The 23,677-nt window shown below is 35.9% G+C and overlaps 1 protein-coding gene across 2 annotated transcripts in view; it reads right to left on the bottom strand.

Annotated features, from left to right (window-relative positions):
- Positions 1-12,313: 12,313 nt before the first annotated feature.
- The window catches only part of LOC118748232 (cytochrome P450 307a1), a 111,941-nt gene continuing 100,577 nt past the window's right edge, over positions 12,314-23,677 (bottom strand). For both annotated transcript variants that reach the window (XM_036482610.1, XM_036482617.1), the window contains exon 2: positions 12,314-13,702. In XM_036482610.1, coding sequence (XP_036338503.1) covers positions 12,459-13,702 — 1,244 coding nt within the window. In that variant the 3' untranslated portion in view covers positions 12,314-12,458. The remainder of the gene's footprint in view (positions 13,703-23,677) is intronic.

Raw genomic sequence — 23,677 nt, 5'->3', positions numbered from 1 at the left:
CTGCGGCAGTGACTTCCCTGCGAAACTGGCGTTCGCCAGTGTGTATGTTTGTGGGTGTGGGAAGGGCGGCGAAGCTGCTCTCGGTGACTTCCGCGAAGCCGTCCCAATCAGCTTTGTTGAAGTTGGTGTAGGTTCGGTGGTCCGCGGGAGCAAAGTCGGTGGGCTTATTGATCGAGATGATTATGGGTAGATGGTCTGATGCTAGTGTTAGCATAGGTCGCCATGAGATGCTATTGATCAAACCAGCGCTAACAATTGTGAGGTCTGGCGAGCTGCTGCAGCTACCCATAATCCTGGTGGGGGCGTCGTCGTTCATGGTGAAGAATGTCGAATCGTCTATCTGCTCAGCTAAAAGGTTTCCCCTACGATCATTGGCCAGGCTTGAGCGCCATAGATCGTGGTGCGCGTTGAAGTCACCTACTACCATTCGGTTTTAACCTCTGAGTAGCGCACCTATGTCAGGGTGATATCCTGCCGGGCAGCAGGTGACAGGGGGTATATAAACGTTGAATATTTCGAGCTCGATATCGCCTTACCGGACAGCTATGCCCTGACATTCTAGGGTGGTGTCCCTCGGGTAGATGTCTTCTTCGATAAGCCGATACTGCACTGTGTGGTGTAAGATGAACGCTAGTCCGCCACCATTATCTCGCTCGCGATCTTTACGGAGCACATTGTAGGCGGCGCAACCCAATAGAGTTGAGTTGCTGTGCAACTTCGTTTCTTGGACCGCAGCTATCAATATGCCATGCCGACCCATAAAGATACTATCTCCTCAATCTTACTCTGGAGTCCGTTGCAGTTGAGTTGTAGGAGTTTCGTATGCCTTGGGAGGCTAGTCGCGATACGGGGGGTGAGGGAGGAGTGAGGTCTACCTTGGGCCTGTTGCATCTGGCTGGGAGGTTTGCTGCTGCCCAGAAGAGCTTCTCGGAGCCGAGCAGGCTCTTCGGGTGTTGGGTGCGTTGCGCGAGCGGGTAGCCGTGGAGGCTGATTGTGCCGTTTGGCTTGAGCAGCAGGGAGCCACATAGCTTGTGGTCCACTCCCGGTGAGACCTAAGACCAGAACAGGTTCTTAGGTGACTCCATCCGTTGCATGAATTGCACCTAACCGAAGTGGAGTTTGGATGGAGTCAATTCTGGCAAACACAGCAGAAATACGTTTCTGGTCCGGGGTTCGGCTCTACGCCCGCCCGGAGAAGAAGGATGCGGAGCAATCCGGCTGCAAGGAGTTGCTCCATGGACGAACAATGATTGAGGGGTATCGCCGACCTAAGCGAGGTTAGGTCGCCGAAACAACAGCCCTTAGTCGGGTAAAACCCGTACGTAGAACCGGCTGTCTTGGGAATGAAAAAAAATGTTGTGTTCGTATGTCACGGTTACCAAAACCCGAGAACGGCTGAACCGATTTGATTTTTTTTTTATTATTCGGTATAATACCAGAACCAATGATATCGCAAAAATTTGGAGGGTTGCCACCTATTTAAAAAATTTTAAACCTAATTATATTGATAAAAAAATGAATTATTACAATATGGGTATCAAACTAAAGATTGACAAGGGTTGCCACTTATTTGAAAATTTAAACTCAGTCAAATTGTTAAAAAAATGAAATATTGCCATGTGGTTGTCAAACTAGAGAGTTTTAAGAAGGCTTACTGCCGAAAATATGTTTGAGGAGGGTTGCCATCTGTTTGAAAATTTAACTAAATTACATTGATAAAAAAATAAAATATTACAATATGGGTATCAAATTAAAGAGGTTTAAGAAAGATAACTGTTGGAAATATTTTTGAGGGGGGCTGCCACCTATTTGGAAATTGTAACTCAGTTAAATTGATAAAGTAAATGAAATGTTGAAATGTGGGTCTCAAACTAAAGAGTTTTAGAAAGGCTTACAGTCTACCATGAACACTTCCAGAAATACATATGCAATATGAAAAGTTCGGTTTATATGGGAGGTGCCACGCCCTATTCTCCAACCATGCAAATTTTTCTCCATGAGTATGGAATTGGTCTTATATATGTATATATCACCATATCCAGTTCTAGTCCTCTACCACAAATATATGCTGTTTGAAAAACTCGGTTTGTATGGAAGGTGACACACCCCCTTTCTATATCGAAACTTTTTTTTTAGCCTATAACCATCCTTGAAAGTCTGCAGTAGATTCCGAAATTTCAAAAAAATCGGTACGGCCTTTCTCGAGCTTTGCGAACAGAAAAAAACGCCTTTCAAAGTATATATTAGTATAGGCTAGCCAATATCTGCTTGTTTTGCGGCTTAAAACACTACTACCGATGAAAATCGATGGATAAATAAACAAGTTTGCAAGGGTTAAGTGAAAGTGCAATAATTTTTTGTATGAAATACTAACAGGAAATAATGTTATCCATACGCCATATCGTACATGACGTATGACCATGTTAAAGTTTGAATTTTTTTCATTCGCAATGAAAACTTAAAATGAAAATAACTTGACTAAATGACCTTATCTAAAAAAAACGGTATACAGATCCGTAACATACTACGCAAAATTAATTTTACGTCTCTCGGCGTTTTTTGTGTAATTTTAGCGTCGTTACAGTGTTATCATCAAAATTTAGCCATAGCAATGAAATTTGTTTATAAAACTCTTTGGAGGTAGGATCTCCAGTCCCACAGGGCTCGTAATTCAAGCGGACTCTATCCTCATTTGTAACGCAGGATACCAGTAAGGGTACTTCAAAGGCCCCAGAACGCACGCCATTTTGGGTAGAATTATGGTACCATAATATACACAATTAACTCAGTGCATTTTTATAGATACGCATGGATTAGTCCAAGAGAATAGCAGTGCCCATGGCAGCAACATTTATGGGTCTCATCTGCCGCGAAGCGCGTTCGCGGTAGGATCTGGAAAATTTTACCGTTACCCTATAAATTGAACAGCTACAGTTTAAGCTATTCAGTTTTCTTAAAGTCCAATTAGTAATACTACTTAGGTATAAGTTGTTTATTCAAGGCAGTTAGCAACCAAGAAATTTAACAAAACTATTGAAATTCAACAGTGAAAAAATTTTTTTTTATAAACTTTTCGATTACTTTTTAAATTACTTTGAATGGAATTGGAAAAAAAATCAATTACATTTTCAATTCCTTTCAAAGAAATTGAAAAAAAAATACATTTTCAATTCCTTTCAAAGGAATTGAAATAAAAGAAATTACATTACTAGCACGTAATTTATTCCGTTTTGTGTATTTCTCCCCTCATTGGATGTAGCATCGAAGGTGTTTGCCAGTGAGAGAGCGTTGGCATTAGCAGTAGCAGCGGTTGGCATGAGAGTATTAATATTTACAGCAGCAGCATCAGCGGTGGAGTTAATAGAAGAAGAAGCAGTAGTATGAATGTCAGCAATAGGAACTATTGTACCAGCAGCAGGCGTAGCTGGAGATTAGTTAACAGCGCGAGAGGCAGCAGCAGCGTAGGTACTAGCCGGCATGAGGACGTTGGAATTTCCAGCAATAGCAGCAGTGGACATGATAGTGTTGGTGTTTGCACAACCAACATTGGCAGTAATAGTAGGAGAAGCATTGGTCGTAGTAGCAGACGTGTTAGTATAAATAACAGCAGTTTGCAAGAAATTTAACAAAGCTATTGCAATTCAACAGTGAAAAATTTTTTTTTATAAACTTTTCGATTACTTTTTTAATTACTTTGAATGGAATTGGAAAAAAAATCAATTACATTTTCAATTCCTTTCAAAGGAATTGAAAAAAAATTGCATTACTAGCACGTAATTTATTTCAGAGACAATATGAAATTCTTTGTGATGGAATTAAAGAAATAAAAACAGTTCCATTTGAAATTACTTCAAGGAATTGAAAAAGTAATCGATTCCTTTGCTGTGAACTAAAGGAATTGAATCCTAATTACATTAACTGAGGAATGTAATTGTAATTGTAATGTAATTGCATTTACCCAGCTCTGGTTGGCAGCTAGTTAGGGCATACCGAACGTGTTCAAGTAACTTTTTATTAATTATATGATCAAAGATTTTTGAAAAAACCCTTTGCTTTACTATAGCTCGATAGTTGGAGATGAAACTTTTGTCGCCAGATTTAAAGATAGGTTCAATAGAACACATCTTCCAACAGTCTAAAAACGTTCCCAGTCTCAAACATGTTTTAAAGAACGTGGTAATTGGTTTTACTACATTTTCCACACAACGAATAAAAAATATTGGGGGAAACCCGTTAGAGTTATAATTAAAGCTTGGTTTGAGGTCTAAGATTGCATTTGTATCGTCTTCTTCGGTAATAAAAAACGTGTAAATAACATCGATGTGCATTGAATTTATAGAAAATTACTTGGAGGTTCATAGCTTTCAAACACTTTTTGGAAGAATGAAGTAAATAAATTGCAAGATTCTTGCGTAGTATTAGACACGCAGCCATTATATTCCATTTTATCCGGAATACCGGTTGAATTCCGCCTAGAATTTACGTAATTCCATAATGAGGACGGATTTAGTTTAAAGTCGCACTCAACTTTAGATATATACTGTCTGAAGAGCTGTTTATGGAGTTGGTCGAATTCGCTTCGAATATGGTTAAAACTCTGAAGATCCTTGGGAAGCTTAGTGTTTCTAAATTTTTTCAGAGCTTTATGTTTAACGTTTTTTAAATGGCTTGATTCCGCATTGAACTAAGGCGGTTTACTAGTGGGAAGACAAAATTTCGAAGGGACAAATTTAGTGACGGCGTGGGAAAAAATGTCGCAAATATTTTCATATATTAAATATGGATCTTCTATCGAATCTAAGAAATCCCAATTTATACACTATAGAAAGGAGTTTAAAGCATCGAGATTAGCTTTTCTAAAACATAAGCTAGGTTGAGGGCTCTTATTGAACCGCTGAAAACTAAGAAATTCAAACTTAATGATCAAAGCTTTATGATGCGTCGTGTATCGTGATATAGGCGACAAGTTTAATTCACACGTTGGCTTGAAGTCTTCTGTTGTGAAGACCAAATCAAGTAATTTTCCATTAAGATTTGCAAATGAATTTAATTGCTGAAAAGTATTAGATAAGGAAAAGCTAGTTAAAGAAGATTCAGTTTTAGATTTGATATTAAAGGGTTACAGCCAACCATCGTCAAATGACCAAATAATGTTAGTTAAGTTAAAATCACCCATAACAATTATCTGCTGATTAAAGTCAATGGACTCAGCAATAAATTTGATGTTGTTAATGTGCTGCTCATAAACGCTTAAACTAGAGTTAGGCGGTATATGGGATGCAAAGAAATAAATGCATTTGTCATTTGAAAATGATACAACTATACAAACATGCCCGATTAACTTATCTGCAAATGGTAAATCTACTAATCTGCTATGAAGGTTTAATTGAACTGCTAATAACACTCCTCCTCCACGAACGCAACCACTAGCAGTAGGACATCTATCATGGCGGTAAACAGTATAATGATTATCAAAAAACTCAAAGCTAGAAATTGACTCGCATAGCTACGTTTCAGTTATAGCAATCATATCATAGTCTCGTAGTGATGTCGCAATCCTAAACTCGTTGGATTTCGTTCGGATACCACTTGCATTATGGTAGTATAATGAAAATGACTTAAGTGACTTTGAGCTAGAAGAAGTAATAGAGAGTGGGCCGTCTCTTAGCCTGCTAGGTCTTTCTCCTCTTCCTTTTGAAAAAACTGGAATGGTCGAACTTTGATATTTGTTGTCCATAACTTTGCGTTAAATACATCATTATAAAAACAAGGAGGGACTCCAAGTTTGAAGTTTATGCTTCTTAATTCATTTATATTTGCATCTTTCTTCGCTAGCGTAAAGCATGATAAGTGAGTTCTACTGATTCCAATGTGCTTTGTAACGTAAGAGAAAATATCATATTCTTTAACAGTGTTTTTAAACGTAGAGAGGTGAATCCATCTTTTCTTGGCGACTAAGTCGAGCTCAGAGTTATCATTCTTACCAACACAAACGGTAGCGCGTGCTTTTTTCACTTTCCCGTTTTGTGTATTTCTCCCCTCATTGGATGTAGCATCGAAGGTGTTTGCCGGTGAGAGAGTGTTGGCATTAACATTGGCATTAGCAGTAGCAGCGGTTGGCATGAGAGTATTAATGTTTACAGCAGCAGCATCAGCGGTGGAGCAGCAGCGTAGGTGCTAGCCGGCATGAGGACGTTGGAATTTCCAGCAATAGCAGCAGTGGACATGATAGTGTTGGTGTTTGCACAACCAACATTGGTAGTAATAGTAGGAGAAGCATTGGTCGTACTAGCAGAAGTGTTAGTACAAATAACAGCAGCAGCATAAGAATTAGTACGAAGCGAAACGGCTGGCAGGGGCGATCCATTTGCCGACAAAGTCTTGGTACTCAGTGCATTTGTGACAGGTTTGTTTACACCACTAGCGTTGATTATGTTGAGCTTAGTATAACTGTTGACAGCGCTGCGAAGATTTTTAATTTCGGCATTCAGTTGTACAATATTAACAACTTTTTCACTTAGCGTAGAATGCATTGAACGTACTTCGGCATGTATGTAGTTCCTCAATTTTTTTGATTTGCTGTGCTTTATCTTCGTGCAAGGCATTAACAAGATAAATCACTCGCGCATTCTCAGCTCTAAGAACACACATTTCGTTAAAAAACGATTGTAGTGTTAATTGCTGCTTATATGCATTTTCAGCTGGAGTCGCAGATGTTTGGCTTTTCTGAGAGTTAGATGTATGATGAGTTAGAGTTAGTAGATATGGCAATAATATTCTCATCCAAAGCAATGGATGCGGGAGGCGAGCGTAAGGAAGCACGATGCTTATCCATGCAGACTTTGCATAAAAAAAAGGGTTTATCAGCCGAGAGCAAAAAATCGAGGTCAGTCGCATTATTTGTTTAACTATTTCCTTTTTTATGTTCCTTCTTTTGTTGAAACTTTGAATTATTTAATTTTTATACACATGTACATACATTCATACATATGTATTAAATATATGCATTGAAATATTCTAATTTCAATTTTTTCTTATAATAAAGGAAAAAAATATTTAGTTCAGTGTTATCATATTAGTTTATGTTTAGAACAGGGGGTTTCGGATGTATTCTAAAATAGAGACAAGAGCCACAATGAAGATGAAATAACGCCCGCGGGCTTTATTTGATTTTTTAGGAAATCAAGCCGCGGGCGTTATTTCCGCGGGCGTTATTGAACTCCACCTTTCTATGTTTACATTAAAATATATTGTTTCATGATCAGAGATCTGATACATTTCCATTATTTTGCAAGACATATTGTTGCTGTTTGTAAAGAGCAAGTCTATCATTGTTTCGGCATCTTCTGTTTTTCTTGTGTATAAGTCTATTTTTATGACATGGAAAAGATTGAAATAACTCTAGTAGCTGTTTGCTGTTGGTTGTGGTTTTAAAAAGATTTATATTGAAATCTCCAATAGATACAGTGTTCTCTTACATTTTGGATCGCCTGGCTGATGTCGTGTATGCTGGAACGTCATATATATAGCCGTATTTTTTTACAAGGATTTAAAATTTAGATATTTGCAATTTTCTAATAGTTTGATTTTTTGATAAATTAAAATTTTGGTGATTTACCTGCATATGTACTACGGCATTCAATCCCGAAGCATTTTAGCAATTAGCGGGATTTCGGGTTGCGAATAATTCTTATCCCAGGATCCCGTGATTTATCGGGATTTGGACTGTATCACCATTTTTGGATCTTGCACCCTTCTCAGCAATCAAAAAATGAAAGCACACAGATTTACTGTCGCCACATTTGATCTTATGCGGAGCATAATATTAGAAAACACTTTTTTATGTTTTTTTTTTCTTTCATGGTGGTCGGAAACTGTTCTCGAACCCAAACCTGCGGAATGGTAGGTGCGCACTGTTAACCGCTATATCTATAATATTTGTAAAAAAAATTCAGTTACCTCAAAACCACGCCAACAAAGTCAAATGAAGAACAACTCTGCCACAACACTATAAAAATTAAATTTCTAATGAAAACATAAAGGCGCTGGCCCAATGCAGGCTTGCTTTGCTTGCTTAGCTTTGAAAACTGTAAAAAGTTATTTGGAATATACTAAAACATATGAAGGGTGGCCAAATGGTAGCTTTGCTTCACTTGCTTTAAGCGCCTCAAAGTTTCAAATAGGCAAATGTTTTATTTGAAAGCATTTCGTAGGATTTTGACAAAAAGATATGTTCCCGTTCTAAATCAATTCAAACAAACTGCTGCAGACTTTTATGTACAAAAAATGTCTTACGTAATTTAAAAAAATATATGTATAATATTAGTAACTCAAAGTTTAATAAAAAGTAATCTATGTTTCCATATTTATATTTAACATGTCGCTGGCTTAAAGTAAAAAGTTCTAAGTCCAATTTTACAAATTTTACAGGAACTTTGAATACAACATTTTGCGTGTTTAAAGCAAAGCAAACCTCCATACAAATCAGAAGGGTTCGATTTCTGTTAAAAAATGTCATATTATTTTGGCCTTATTGCATATTCGGGGCCTCTTTTGGACTTATAAAATTTATCTTTCATTGAATATAAACGAGAAAAAATAAAACAAGTACCTTAGTCCTTAATTTCTCTTACTTTCTATGTCAAAATTTGAGGCTTCATAAAATGCAGACTTATCAACTATCACACAAAGCTAGCGATATTTATGATGTCAAACTACTGGTAAGTCGTCTCTTGAAAAATCGATTTTTTTTGAGTTTTTTGATTCTAATAAATGTACATATAGTTATATATGTATGTATAATTATTATCATTCCTTTGAAATGCAAAAACTAATTCACATTCATTAAAAAATAAATCTGAAAAGATTGTTTTGTATACCTTTTTTTTAATTTTCTGGAATTTGATGGCAAAATTATTCTTAGTGTGACTTTTCAACTACACAGCTGGTTGCTTTGATAGCGTTCCAAGCCGCCATTTGGCCAAACGAGTTTTTGAAGTAAATCAAAGCAAATTAAAGTAAGCAAGGCGTGCAAAGCAGGGTTGTTGCGAATATTCGCATTCGAATTCGCAACTGCGGAACTTCCGCATTAATTTTAATATTCGCTTCCGCTTTCGCATTCGCAAAAATCAATGCGGATCTTTTGCGAATGCGAATATTTTGCAAGTGCACTGAGTATATCTGGCAAACAAAATGAAAAATTTTACCCAATTTTTTTTTCCTGTGGAGATGCGGTTGCGGATGCGGATGTGGTTGTGTAACCCTGGCGCCATCTACATCTCGTAAACAACCACATTTCTTTTGGTTTTGTGATAATTGTCAAAATTGGCATGTAGAGAAGTAAAGCTAAAACGGAATGTGATCAACTTGACAGCCAAGTTCACGAATTAAATAAAATCAATTCAAGGCCAATTTGAGATCTAATGAGGAGTGGGAATTAATATGCAATATTTGTTGAAAATTCGCGTTCATCAGCCTCAAAGAATGAAATGACATTGACCGCGTGGAATGGAACAGAATGGATTTGATAGCTTATGGCACTGACCTGGTGAGTAATTAATTGTGACTGCCTGCAACTTGGAAAAGTCCACCTCAGCAAATGAGAAAACTAATTACAGGTTATTCATTGCAGCTGAAGTATACAGCGCTTAAACTGGCAAAATATAGTGACACTTCCATCACAGGGCGAAGATATTGCGGCACACTCACGTGGTTGGCAAATTGTATGAAACGGTTTTAGCTGTTAATAGCCGTCATCGATTCGCCAACAGTTAGCAAGTGGCGAAACGAACGAACTCAATGAGGTACAACTAAACTGGCTATCGGTTATCCGTGCTAGCTAACTTTGTTGTTGCTTTCACATGCAAAATTTTTCTTTAAGCGACCGGAACTCAAACACAGCAAGCAGCGAAGTGGCAAATCGATGACGGCTAATGATTGGTTAGTTAAACCTTTGATCGTTTTTGGAAATAATAAAATAAAATTAGCTGATCAGGTACCACCACGGTTTTTTTTTTTCACTGATTTAAAAAATTACATTTGCGTTTGGTTGTTTGCCTTGTTTTACCTATTCGACAAGTCAACCTAAAATGCCACGACTGACGCAAAGTGGAGTTTGGTCTTATTTTAAATTAGATGAGCATGATCGAGAGAAATCCAAGTGTAATATATGCAATAAAATATATTCTCGCAAGGGTCGTACAACCTCGTCTTTGAGGAATCATTTGAAATCAATGCACCCGGAGCTGTTTAGTCTGGTTGAATGCGATGATAACGAAATTCAGTTGCAGAAAAAAAAGATGAATCAGGTAAGTTTTAACATAATGAATTTATTATTCTCGAAAAAGACTAATTCGTGTAATCAGTTAGTTGTACACAGAACCCAGATTAAGTAGGCATACTATTTTTTTACCTAAATTGGAGGGAAGTCTATAAATTAAATTAAATTAGAAAGGAACTTCTATTCTGCGTTTATCGGTAGGAGTAGCACAAACTCTTTAACTTTACGGCCCCAATCCAAATAGATTTTTGTTACATGTTTTTGTTATTTTGACACTAGTCTCAACTGTTTTCGTATGATATGTGTATTTAATTCAATTCTAAGTATAGCTTAGGTCATTTTATTTATTATTTATCAACATGATGAATATGCCTTGCATAAAGTTTATTTACTGTGTATACATATGTATGTATTGCTTTTTCAGATAAAAATGACACTCCGTTGCAAAAAGCTAAAACACAGCTATCTTTGGAAGAAGCATTTCAAAAAGAAAAAAAGTGGGACACTAACAATCCGAATTCGAAAAAAATTGACAAACTCATTGGAGAAATGATTGCACTACTTACCATTTTATTTTGTGGAGGGTGTAGGATTTAGGAGATTAATACAAGAAATAGCGCCAAAATATAACTTAACATTCCACGATCGCTCAGAAAAAAACTGCAAAAAATTCAGGACCGACTGAATCAACCGCATCTCAAAGTGTTCCAAGACTGCAACACGCGATGGAACAGTTCCTTGTATATGTTCGAGCGATTTTTAAAGATAAAAGATGAGTTGAGTCTTTACATGACCGACAGTGACATAGTCCCAATTTTGCCAGAGGAGTGGAAGATTATGGAACCTTGTGTTGAGCTATTAAAACCTTTTGAAGAAGCCATACAGGAACTAAGCAGCTCTGAGACCCTCATATCATCCGTGATTCCAATAATTCAAATGCTTATAAAAAAAACTGGGAGACTTTTTAGCCAAATCACAATATTCTGATCCGATTCGGCTGGCATCTACGACTTTGAAAACAGAATTTTGTTCGAAATTTTTTTATCCCTGGAAAATGATAATTTATTTGCCATATGCACCTATTTAGACTCGCGCTATAAGCACAAATTTTTCAAACCAGTCACAGAAGAAAAAATTAAAAATGAATCACAAAGTCTAAAGTCGAAAGACACTGATGAACCTGTTATTTCCCCGAATTATGAAACAGCCAAAAGAATGAGAACGAGAAATTCTTTGGAAAAAGATTTAGAAAACGATCTTGCTTGAAAGCGATCTTGCCATTATGCTAGCCTCTTCAAATGAAGATGAAAATCAGGAGGATTCACCCGACATTAGCAATTCCGATGCAATTCTCAAAAAGGAAGTATCCTTGTACCGCAATAAAAAAAGAATAAATATTACTGAAAGTCCTCTGAAATAGTGGAGTGTCCATCGAAACGAGTTTAAAATATTGTCAAGTTCCGCCTCCACCAGCAAGTGTTCCGAGCGAGCAGTTATTTAGTAGCGCAGGTTTAATTTACGACCCTTTAAGAAACAGACTGGAACCTGAAAAGGCAGCAGCATTACTTTTTATTAAATATAATGCTTCTATTTTTAATTTCAAGTACTAAATAAAATAAACATTAAAAATCACTAACTTTTCCGTTTTTTTCATTTACTTAAATTACCTAATTTACTTTCATAAATTATTTCTTAGGAATACTAGACATCCGCATTCGCATCCGCGGATGTTAGCTCTTAGACATCCGCATCCGCATTCGCATCCGCGGATGTCTGAAATTCCACATTCACAACATCCCTGGTGCAAAGCAAGCCTGCATTGGGCCAGCGCCTTTATCTTATTACAGGCCTTGACATGCTAGTGCAAGTTGATCCTACACGCAATCGCTTTCAAATTTTTTGGAACGGGGCCTCTCTGTAAATACTTACTAAAAACTTTGTATATATACTTATTTACATATAAACATGGATATACCTTCTTGTTTTTATGCAATTGAGGGATATTTTATCTTTAATAATCTATTCAAGAATGAATTATAAGTGTATCGAGAAAATATATTTATTGAGTTTCATCGTAGTTTGACAAATATTCACCTTCTTAGCTCATATGTAAAACGAGAAATAAGAATTTTGCTTATGAGTTTAGAACTTTCAGCATTTCGCAGAAAGCAGGTTTCTTTCAAAAGTTTTGGTTTCTCTTTACTAGAAGCAACGGCATCGGATTGGCAGGTAGTGCAATGCTCCCCTTGGGTACATCAATAGTAGTATTATTTTCGTATTTGATGTCGTACTGCCTTAATATATTAGCTACTAGAATAAATCCAAAGCCTCGCACCAAATTTTGTCCAATGCATGTTCGTTTTCCAATACTGAACGGCAGGAAAAATGATATGTTTTTTTTTAACTGCGGGGGGTAATTTTTTGCTTCGGTCCCCATTGAACCTTTTGGGTTATCAACAAAGATTGCTCCGGTTCCATAGTCTGCTGTGCTAGGTTTATTCCCTGGTTGTCTCAATACTCTTTGCTCCAAAAACCTTTCCGGTTGGAAACAGTGAGGTTGTTTCCAGTATAACTTACTGTAATTTGACTTGTAATTGTTTATAAAAACAATAGTCCCTTTCGCGATCCCATAACCAGATATGACGACATCTTCAGTTGCCACATGTGGAACTATGGGTGAGGATGAGCATCTCAAAACCTCGAATATAGTTGCTATAGTATAAGGCATAGCATCGATATCATAAAAACTTATTGTGTGTTGTTCCTTGGGAGAAATTAAATCTCCTTCTAATTGAATTTTTTTCGCTACAATGGGATTTTTTGCCAAATACATAAGAGTCAGCATTACTAGGTTTCCTACAGCCGAATGTCCTCCAATAAAGTCCTCTAACATAAATAGTATTGTATCTCTTGCCACATCCTTGTCATCAGAGAGATGTTTAAGCAAAGCTTCTGTGAAGTCGTCCTCTGGTTGGTTCTTAAATAGTTCTCTTCGTTTTATGACGCGGTTCATAATAAAACATCGTATGGTAGAAGACCAGTGAACTATCTTTTTTATGTAATATTTGTAGAATGGTGCTAGCCAAGGCAGAAAGTCTAACACATACCCTTGGTTTATTTCCCAAAAGATTTTGTCGAAAAACTCGACGATTTCACAAAATTCCAGATCATTGTGCTCAAAACGTAAAGAACACATGTAACTAAAAAACATGTTTGCACAGGCACGTTGAATAAAAGGCTTAATTGAAATGAGTTTACTGCCATTAATTTCCTCGTTTAGTAGTTTCAACAATATTGCAGTTTCCAAACATCCGACATTTGACATCTTCGTAAAATGAGGAGATGAACTCCGCGGAGAGCAGTGCTTTCTTGCAAGGTTACGTCGTCTCTTCTGCAATGATGACCAGTCACAAAGAGCCAGAGCTGAAAATTTAAATACAAAAATTTAATAGTTAATTCCTTCACTGAATTCTGATCTTTCACATATTATACTTATGGGCATAAATAAATGAAGCATAATATCTAATTATAAAGTTATTTATTAAACAAATACGCGTGATAAATTACACTGTAGGTAAATTTAAAGGTTTTGAAATATCACAGCTAAACGGCCAAACATGTAAACTTAATTTTGGCCTCAAGATTACGATGGCGTTTTCAGAAAATCCGTATCACGTCAAAATTTTGAGATATTTAGGGGGAAGTTTTAGAGTTCTGAAGGTGAATTTTTCGTCGTTTAAAACACTGTGCTCAGTGTTTGAAATTTTTCTGGGCAAAGGTTTTGATAACTGATCTTACTTAACTGGGATCTTTTAAATTCAATGGCGTCCTCCGTTCTTCCAGATTGGCTCTAGTTTTTGAGATAACGGTTCTTGAAAATCTGCTTAAATTTTAGGTTTTTTGTTAATAATTACCTCAGTTTTAAGGCTATTTTACTAAAATTTTGCACGTGACTGTATTTTGATATTACCTTAGCATTTCTGAAAATCATGGAAATCGGTTCACTATAACATATAGCTCCCATACAACTGATTGTTCAGATATGTGGTTTTGCGTTACAACTCATAATTTATTTCGTAATATTTTTTTATAATATTATTATTATAATATTATTATGGGTTCTCTTCAATCCCATTTTTGCATATTTTGCTAGTTTCTAATGCTCGAATGATTTTTTTAATATCCTTTGCCTCCTGCGATCGACCAGCCAAAGTCCGCCAACATTGAATTCAATCGTTTTCCAGCGAATCGGTCCTCAAAACACATAATGGATTGGTGAAATCTCTCTGCTACCTCGTCGGTTTCTGTTGAAAGCTGTTGCTCGTAAAAGTCAAAGTGACTGTGTAGCATGTGGATTTCAAGCGACATGTGCACATCAAAGGCGTCAAAAGATTCCATCAAGTTCGCAATAAAAATGGCATATTCTGGTGAACGAATGAAAGCCCGAACTGCATCCCATGCAACGGCTGCAAAATTTTGACGTGATACGGATTTTCTGAAAACGCCATCGTAATCTAGAGGCCAAAATTAAGTTTACGTATTTGGCCGTTTAGCTGTGATATTTTTGCCTCCCTACTGTGTTATTACTCGAAACCACGAATCAATTTACAAGTTTACAAGTATGGAAAGTTGGATTTTGTTTGCTTATATTTGGCTACAGCTTAGGTTACTTGCTTCCTAATTCTCTGCACATTGAATTCCATATTCTGAAAATAACTTTGGAAAGCAATGTTAGAAAAACAATCATATAAAAACAACTCTACCACGTTTCTATAAATGGACTTAAATGCATGATTCAATAATTAAAGGTTTACTCACTAGTGACATTAGAGTTCTGACACTCCCTTACAAAAGCTTTGTACACACACACACAACTTGTCTTGCTAAGGGAGCCGATTTTGTCAAGAGGGAGCGAGAAACCTGTTTTCTGAGCAATCGTTTTATTATTGAATCATGACTAAAATGTAGAAAGAAATTTTTCATATACTCAGAATTTTTCTTTATACGTTCTTATTTTTAAATTTTAACAACAGCCATTGGGTAGGTTCTGAAGGCGCAGCTGTTGAACGCAACCGTTGCTAAAAAAAACAGTGGTCGTAATGCGTCTTCTGGGCGGCTTGATACATTCGCTGTTAAATTCAATTGTTAAAGGTACACAAAACATGTTGTATTAAAATAGGGATGCACAGCATGGGTGCTCGCAGTCGACGTCGTTTTCAAGTAAAAATGCGCATATGTATGTGTACTTTTGCGACTACCCTGCAGTACGGGGGAGTGACTACAGGACTGCTGAATCGGTAGCTACTTAATAAACACCGTCAAAAACCGACCGACTACTTGAGTGTATTTCATCGATTACTTTTACAAGGCAATGTCCTAGGCGGTAGACACCATCGGCTCTCTCTGCACTACCGGGAGTTACTAAAGTAGTCACTTTCGTGATTTATGGGCGGCCTCTGTCGTAGTTTTCTGTTCTGCTTACGACTGGTTCGATTCTGCACTACCATGTGCACTACCACGGGTTAATAGAGTAGCTACTTACGTAGGAGTCGGTGCAGTAACGATTCAAAAGTAGCGATTCACTCCAGCAGTATTAGAGGGAACTGAGCCAGTGTGGCATCAGGGCACCAGAAGGAGCCCATTTTTCTAAAACAAAAGCGCCATGTTTTTATTATCATGTTTAATAATTTTATTAATTCAGTAAAAAGGGTACATACCTATCGTCACCTGAAATGCAAAATAACGTAACAACATCGTCACTGAAATGCAAAAAGTTGTAACTTATAAAAAATTCAAAATTCACTTTTTGATTGCTATGATGGATTTCATCGAATTACAACTCCCTACATCGTTTTATGAAAGAAAAATTGGTCGCGACTTTTTCCATTTCAGTGACGATGTTGTTACGTTATTTTGCATTTCAGGTGACGATATGTGTTTACACACGGTTTTACTAATAAAATTATTTAAATACATTTATAACAACGCAAAACATATTTAACCCTCTAGTAGGCAGAACCGCCTCCAGACGGTCGTTAAATAAACAGTTTTTTAGTGCACCTATAATAATTTTTTTCTATATTCGTAAGGCACGATCTTTAGACAAAAATCGTACCCTTACGGCGAAGTAAATTTTAATCCGTTATGTCAATCCGTTTTATTTTAATCGGCAGTTGAATTACAGATTTTGAAAACACGGTTAAAATTAATTATTTCTTGCTTTTTAATAATTTCGTAATTAAAGAAATTTTTTCTTTTGAAAATTTTTTTAATACAAAAAAATTCAAGGGGTTTCGTAGTTAAAAGCACAGTATTGTGATATAAGTTTTATAATTGTGTGACTATCCGAAATGGAGAAAATTGCTTTCGAACACAGACCGTCTACAGACCGGCTTGCCGACATATAAAAACCCAGTTTGCATTTTTGGCCGTTGTCGGTTGGTAGTCAACATTGTGTAAAAGAAAGCTGAAAATATGTGTAAGTATATCGGCGAGTCCGTCTCCAGACGGTCTTGGTTTTTCTCCCCTGTAGGAAAAAGTTACTGTTACAGATCGAAATGGACATCAGTTTTGGATTTCTCGTGCTAAAATCACCCATTCCTGAATTTTTCAACTCATAAAAAAATTGGCCTACTAGAGGGCTAAATTCTTTCAATGTTCAATGAATCGGAGCATAGGAAGCATAAACCGTCGGACTCGCTTTAGAAAGAATAAATCATTACTTCGCAATTTTCTTTGTGAAATATAAAAATAAATGCGCTCTAAATGGACAGTCGATTTCTCCACTGATAACATAAAAAATAAAGCAGAGTGAAAGAACACTCCTTCTAATTTGTAAAGACTTCATGTTTATTAAAGCACATCTGGCATCACACGAAGAATCGGATCAATAAAGTTAAGCGATCTGAGAGCAAAACGAAGAAAATTCTTTTGAATTCGTTCAAGTCTATTAATGTGACAAAGGTGATATGGTTTCCAAATAAAGACAGAATATTCTAACTTAGATTTTACAAGCGAAGTAAATAGTAACTTTAGAGTGTAAAGATCAGTAAAGTCTGCACCGAAGCGCCCAATAAAGGCAAGTGTAGAATATGACTTAGAATTTATAAAATTTAAATGACTCAGAAATGAAATCAGAATCAAAAATTACATCCAGATCAGAAACTTCATCCAAAGTGGTGAGACGTGATTACTTAATTAAGTATGAAGTAGCAAATAACTGCCTACACTTAGAAAACGTTACGTGAGAACACTTCCTTATATTTAGATGCAGGTAATTTTTATCACACCATGCCACGACGTTATTGGGATGTGACTGCAGCTTAGATGAATCAGATCGACTTGAAATTGTTTTAAAATTTTTTAAATCTTCTGCATATAAAATAAATTCAGAAAATTGAAAACAATCAGATATATCATTAACAAAAATGATGAAGAGTAATGGACCCAGAATACTGCGCTGAGGGACACCAGAAGAGGCAACAAAAGGATGGGAAGAAACATTATCAATAACAACTACACACTTACGACATGAAAGGTACGACTTTACCCTTTAAAAAAAATGGAGTGAAACCCAAAACTGCGCAATTTAGAGATTAAAATTTAATGGTTGACTTTGTCAAAAGCCTTGGAAAAGTCAGTATAGATTGTATCGACTTGGAATCTGTCATTTATTAGCAACATCTCTTTTATTGGCAGCCTTGAATAAAGGTGTGATGGACGTAACTTTCCGAGCATCAATAAACTCCCCCGATTCTATAGATTTTTTGAAAATTAGCGAAAGAGGATATGTAAGGGCAGGACAATTCTTGAAGAGATAGGATGAGAAACCAGCAATATCCGCATGCGAAGAGCCTTTTAAGACCCTGAATTATATCCCGAACATCCTCAATAGATAGCGAAAAAGGGCCAAAGTTAATAGTGGAATTGGTTTTCCAAAAGTTATCACTCAAATGTTCCGACGATGGATCAAAATTAGAACTAAAAAAGTCCGCGAAAAGACCAGCTGCCTCCTGGGTGGAGGAAGCATAACTCCCATTATAAAATACCTCGGAGGGAATATTAGAGCAGGACTTTTTGGCCTTAACGTAATGCCAGAAAGCTTTGGGATTAGACTTAATATCAGAATTTACGAATATTATTCCGCTGGAGATTTTTACTTAAATGTTTAAACTTCTTGGAGTAGCACAAATATTTATCAATATACGCTTGGGCAGTTGTTAATTTAAATTTTCTTAAAAAATTATTCCTCAAATTATTCAGCCTTTTTAATTTTCTCGTATACTAAGGAATCCTATAGCACTTTTTGCTAACACGTGGTACGTTTTCGCAGAAGATTTCATACATCTTTATTTTAAATGTATCCAAGTATGAAGAAATATTAATTCCAACAAAAAGGGAATCCCAATCTAATAAAGAAATTTAGTTATTCACAATGTTAAAATATATAGATATATATAGATGAATATATACACCTCCCATAGATACCTATGTCTGCATACCAAATTTCAAGTTCATGTGACTTATAGTTCCCAATTTATGGCTGATTAAAAATTCCACGCCAACGGGATGTGCCACGCCCCCTTTTATAAACTCATTCATACACACCTTACTATAAGCACCTACCATATATATGTCTGCATACCAAATTTAAATTTCATGTGACTTATGGTTTTGAAGTTATACTCATTTATATTTATCTTTTTATAAGCAACTACCATAGCTATACCTGCATACCAAATTTCAAGTTCGTGCGACTTATGGTTCCGAAGTTGTACCTGATAAAAAATTCCACGTCTATGGGATGTGCCACGCCCCTTTTTCAAACTCGTTTAAATATACCCTCCTATAAGCACCTACCATTGATATGTCTGAATATTAAATTTCAAGTTCGAGGTACTTATGGTTCCGAAGTTATAGATGATAAAAAATTTCACGCCTATGGGATGCGCCACGCCCCCTTTTACAAACTCATTTATAGTTCGTAGGACTTATGGTTCCGAAGATATAACTGATAAAAAATTCCACGCCTATGGGATATGCCACGCCCCCTTTTACAAACTCGTTTATATATACCCTCATATAAGCACCTACCATTTATATGTCTGCATACCAAATTTCAAGTTCGTGGGACTTATGGTTCCGAAGTTATAGCTGATAAAAAATTCCACGCCTATGGGATGTGCCACGCACCCGTTTGCAAAGTCGTTTATATATACCTTCCTATAAACACCTACCACTGAAATGTCTGCATACCAAATTTCAAGATCGTGTGACTTATGGTTCCGAAGTTATAGCTGATAAAAGAATTCCACGCCTATGGGATGTGCCACGTCCGCTTTTACAAACTCGTTTACATATACACGCCTATAAGCATCTACTATTGGCATGTCTGCATACCAAATTTCAAGTACATGTGACTTATGGTCCCGAAGTTATGGCTGATTAAAAATTTCACGCCTGTGGGAGGTGCCACGCCCCCTTGTTGGATCCCTTTTTTCGCCCTGTTATAGGCCCAAGTATCATGGCAATACTCGATTCTGTCCGTCCGTTTAGGCTGCAACCTGGCACATACATATATACCAGGGTTGTTGCGAATATTCGCATTCGTATTCGCAACCGCGGAGCTTCCGCAATAATTTTAACATTCGCATTCGCTTTCGCATTCGTAATAATCAATGCGAGAACCGACAATTTGCGCGGTAAAAGATAACCTTTCATTAGGTAAGAATTATGTAACTATCGAACATTAAAAAACTGGATGCATGGCTAGTTCTTTTCTTCATAAGTGTAATCATTTTTTTTTTATAAAACGGCTTATTATGATTAAGTTATGTGTTTTCTTTTATTACTTAGCAGAAAAACACTGCTTTTACTACGCAAATACTCCTCTGTGTGCTCGAAAACAACAACATTTATTTTAATTTTGTGATAATTGTCAAAATTTTGCATGTAGCAAAATAAAAGTAAAATGGAATGTGAAAAAGTTGACAGCCAAGTTCACAAATCAAATAAGAATCATTTCAAGGCGAATTTAATATCTATTCAGGAGTGGGACTTGGAACGCAATATATCTTTAGTATAGTATGAAAAGGGCGTAACTCACCTCGTCGCTGAAATATAAAAAGCCGTAACTAACTAAAAATCCAAATTTCACTGTTTGATAGATTATGATGCATTTCATCGAATCACACTGTGAGACAAATGGTAGGGGTCAGTGATCGGGAAGGGTTCAAAGTACCGGACGCCGGGACACGTATAACTTGTTTTTTACCGATATAACATTTCTCGTTGGTTTCATCCCATCCCGATTTTGACTGTCGCATAGTGTCATAAGTCCCCACATCGTTTTATGCAATAACAAGATTTTAGTTAGTTGTGGCTTTTTTGCATTTCTCCACAATGTGAAATGCACCCTATCCATGCTATATTAACGATATATCGAAAATTTGCGTACATTTGCCTCACAATATCAAAGCACATGGAATGAAAAAACCAAACGGATTTGATATGGTACTGACAGCGGTGAGTAAGTAATTGTGACTGCCTGAAATTAGGAAAAGTCGATCTCAGCTAATAAAAAAAACTAATTAGAATCTATTCATTACAGGTGAACCATTTCAAAAAGTCATCCGGGAACTAAGCAGATCTGAGACCTTCACCCGCGATTCCAATAGTTCAAATTATTATAAAGAAGCGGGGTTCCTTTTTAACAAATTCACAAGATTTTAAACTAATTCGGCAGCTACGACTTTCAAACAAAATTTTCTTCGAAACTTTCATTCCCAGAAAATCACATTTTATTTGCCATACCCACCTATGTATTTACAACCTCGCTATAAGCACACATTTTTCAAACCAGTCACAGAAGAAAGGACTAAAAATGAATTACAAAAACTAAAATCGAAAATCGCTGAGGTTCTCCAAATTCTGAAACAACCAAAAGAATGAGAATGAAGAATTCTATGGAAAATAACGGCGTTTAATCAACGATCTTTTCATGATGCTAGATTGTGAAGATTAAAGGCAGGAGGATACATCCGACATTTGTAGCCCCGATGCAATTCTCAGAAAGGAGTTATTGGAGAGAATTTACAATTTTGTCACGTTTTTCAAGTTATTTGCCTTGAGCGAGTAGTTATTTAGCGGCGCAGGTTTGATTTACGACACTTTAAGAAACAGGCTTTAACCCAATTCCAATTTTTAAATTCAAGTACGAAATTAAAAAACAGAAAGACATTATATAAAATGACTACTTCCAAAAATATATAAACATACTTCCAAAAATATATAGTAGATAGAACTTACAAACTTATGGCGTTTTTTTCTGTTGAAAAATTTTGCTTTCTTATATTGTAACATTTGCACTAGGTTACTTTTCGCCCTGCAAAATGGCTATATTAGTAGAAAGTATTGCACCTTTGGTTATTCGGAGGGCAATATTTTGAGAAATAAACACGTAAAACTGTGCAAAGGCTGACGAAAATAGGGCAACATTATTTCGAGAAAAAAAAAACAGCAATTAATATTGAAAAAGTCGGTCGCTTTTAAAGTTTTTAACATTAAAACTATGTAATTTATTTTGATGTCCATATATTCGAAACGTTCCCGTTTTTAAAGACCTCTCTCTCTCTGCACATGCCTGTCACCATGATATAATTATTTATGGATATTGTCTTCCCAGAGATTTTGTGCAGAAATTATAAAATTTCTGCAAAATTTTTAACTTTTTAGTCATTATCTTTAGAAAAAAATGTGGTATGTAGTTTTGTAGTCTATTAAATTTTACAGCAAGGCGGTGCAAATTTGAACTAGCGAGGACTTACTGTTGATTTTTAGCATTTTTTTTATGACGGTGTTACGATGTTTTTGCCATACAAAGTACATTCGATAAGTTTTTTATATGTAAAAATTGGGACACACCGTCAACAAAAAAATTGCCAAAAATAAGCGGTAAATGCTAAGTACCTTCAATTTTTATTTTTATTATTATCCTAAAATTTCTAATGATGCCGATTAAAAAGTAAAACATTTTGGTGAAAATTTGCAGAATTTTCATAATATTTTCACAAAATATGAAGTTTGGATTTAAATGGTATTTTTTAAGTAGTCAGCTATAGTTTCATAAAAAATAATAAACATTTAAAATAGCCAAAACTTGCTTGCCGCGTCGCAGTTTATATTTGGGCCACTGTTTATGTGCTTAAAATAAAAATCATTGAAATCGGCCCAGTATTTGAAGACTTTTCGGATTAGAAAAAATTGTATTTCAATTGTATGTATCGTCCCCTGAAATGCAAAAAGACGTAACGGCATCGCAACTGAAATTGAAATAGTCGTGACTATTATTTTTATTTATTTACATAAAATTATCTGGGAGTTCTAATTCTATGAAATCCATCATATAAATCAAGAAATTTTATTTTAAATTTTTTATTAGTTATGACCAGAGAACGGATTTTATGGAAATTGCCTTTTTTCTGCCAAAGAGGTAGAGTATATTTGATTAAGAATGACAACGATGTAACTTTTCCTTATTTCATATATATACATTTGCCTTTTTTAAGATATTTGCCTTTTTTGCCTTTTCTACCTTTAATTTACCCTTATTCCTGATAATATGAAAGTCATAAACGTTTCTTATTTAAATTGGGCGCCACTTCCCAGTGGGAAAATGTAATGTACATTAATCAAAAAAATAATCAGTAAAACAACCCTTTTCATATTCGAAAATGCATTTTTTTCCCCAGGGCGATGTCCTAATAAAAGTGGGGCATTCAACTTTGCATTACCTAGTATCGATAAATGAATGTGTTTTAATATGAAATTTTTGAAACTTTTTTAATACATTAGAATGCTGATTACACAGTTAGCAGTAATATTATCGAGAACGCATAAGAAATACATTATATTATTTATCACGCATGTAATGAATTACTACTTTTCCGACTGGGTTGTGTCGACTCACGTCGAGCGCAGAAAAGTTCAAAATGTATCTTGTGGTTCAACGTTACTACAACTAATATTTTTATTATTATTTATTATTTATTATAATTAAAATTACAATTAATGTGAACACTAGCTACTAGGGCTATCGGTTACATTTGGTATTTAGAATAAAAAATTTTAAATTAATTTATGAATATTTAAATATTTTAAGAAGTTGAATATATTTTTGATATTATTTTCATTTGGGACAGATAACATAGAGTAGGGATCTTGTGGAAAAAAGGTTGCTCGGAAGGGGTTTAAGGACGAACATTCTGTAAGGATATGAGAAATTGTTAGTAAAGATGAATTGCAAAAAAGGCAGGTTGGCTGTGACTCCTTCTTCATCAAGTGAAGATGTGTTAGACAAGTGTGCCCCAGGCGTAGCCTAACGAAACATTTATTCATTGC

Source organism: Rhagoletis pomonella, unplaced genomic scaffold (genome assembly GCF_013731165.1).
Source record: "Rhagoletis pomonella isolate Grant_MI unplaced genomic scaffold, Rhpom_1.0 Rhpom_scaffold_00001, whole genome shotgun sequence".
In the NCBI taxonomy this organism is placed as follows: domain Eukaryota; kingdom Metazoa; phylum Arthropoda; class Insecta; order Diptera; family Tephritidae; genus Rhagoletis; species Rhagoletis pomonella.
The sequence above is the reverse complement of the archived record's forward strand: the minus strand, read 5'-3'. Positions and strand labels throughout refer to the sequence as shown.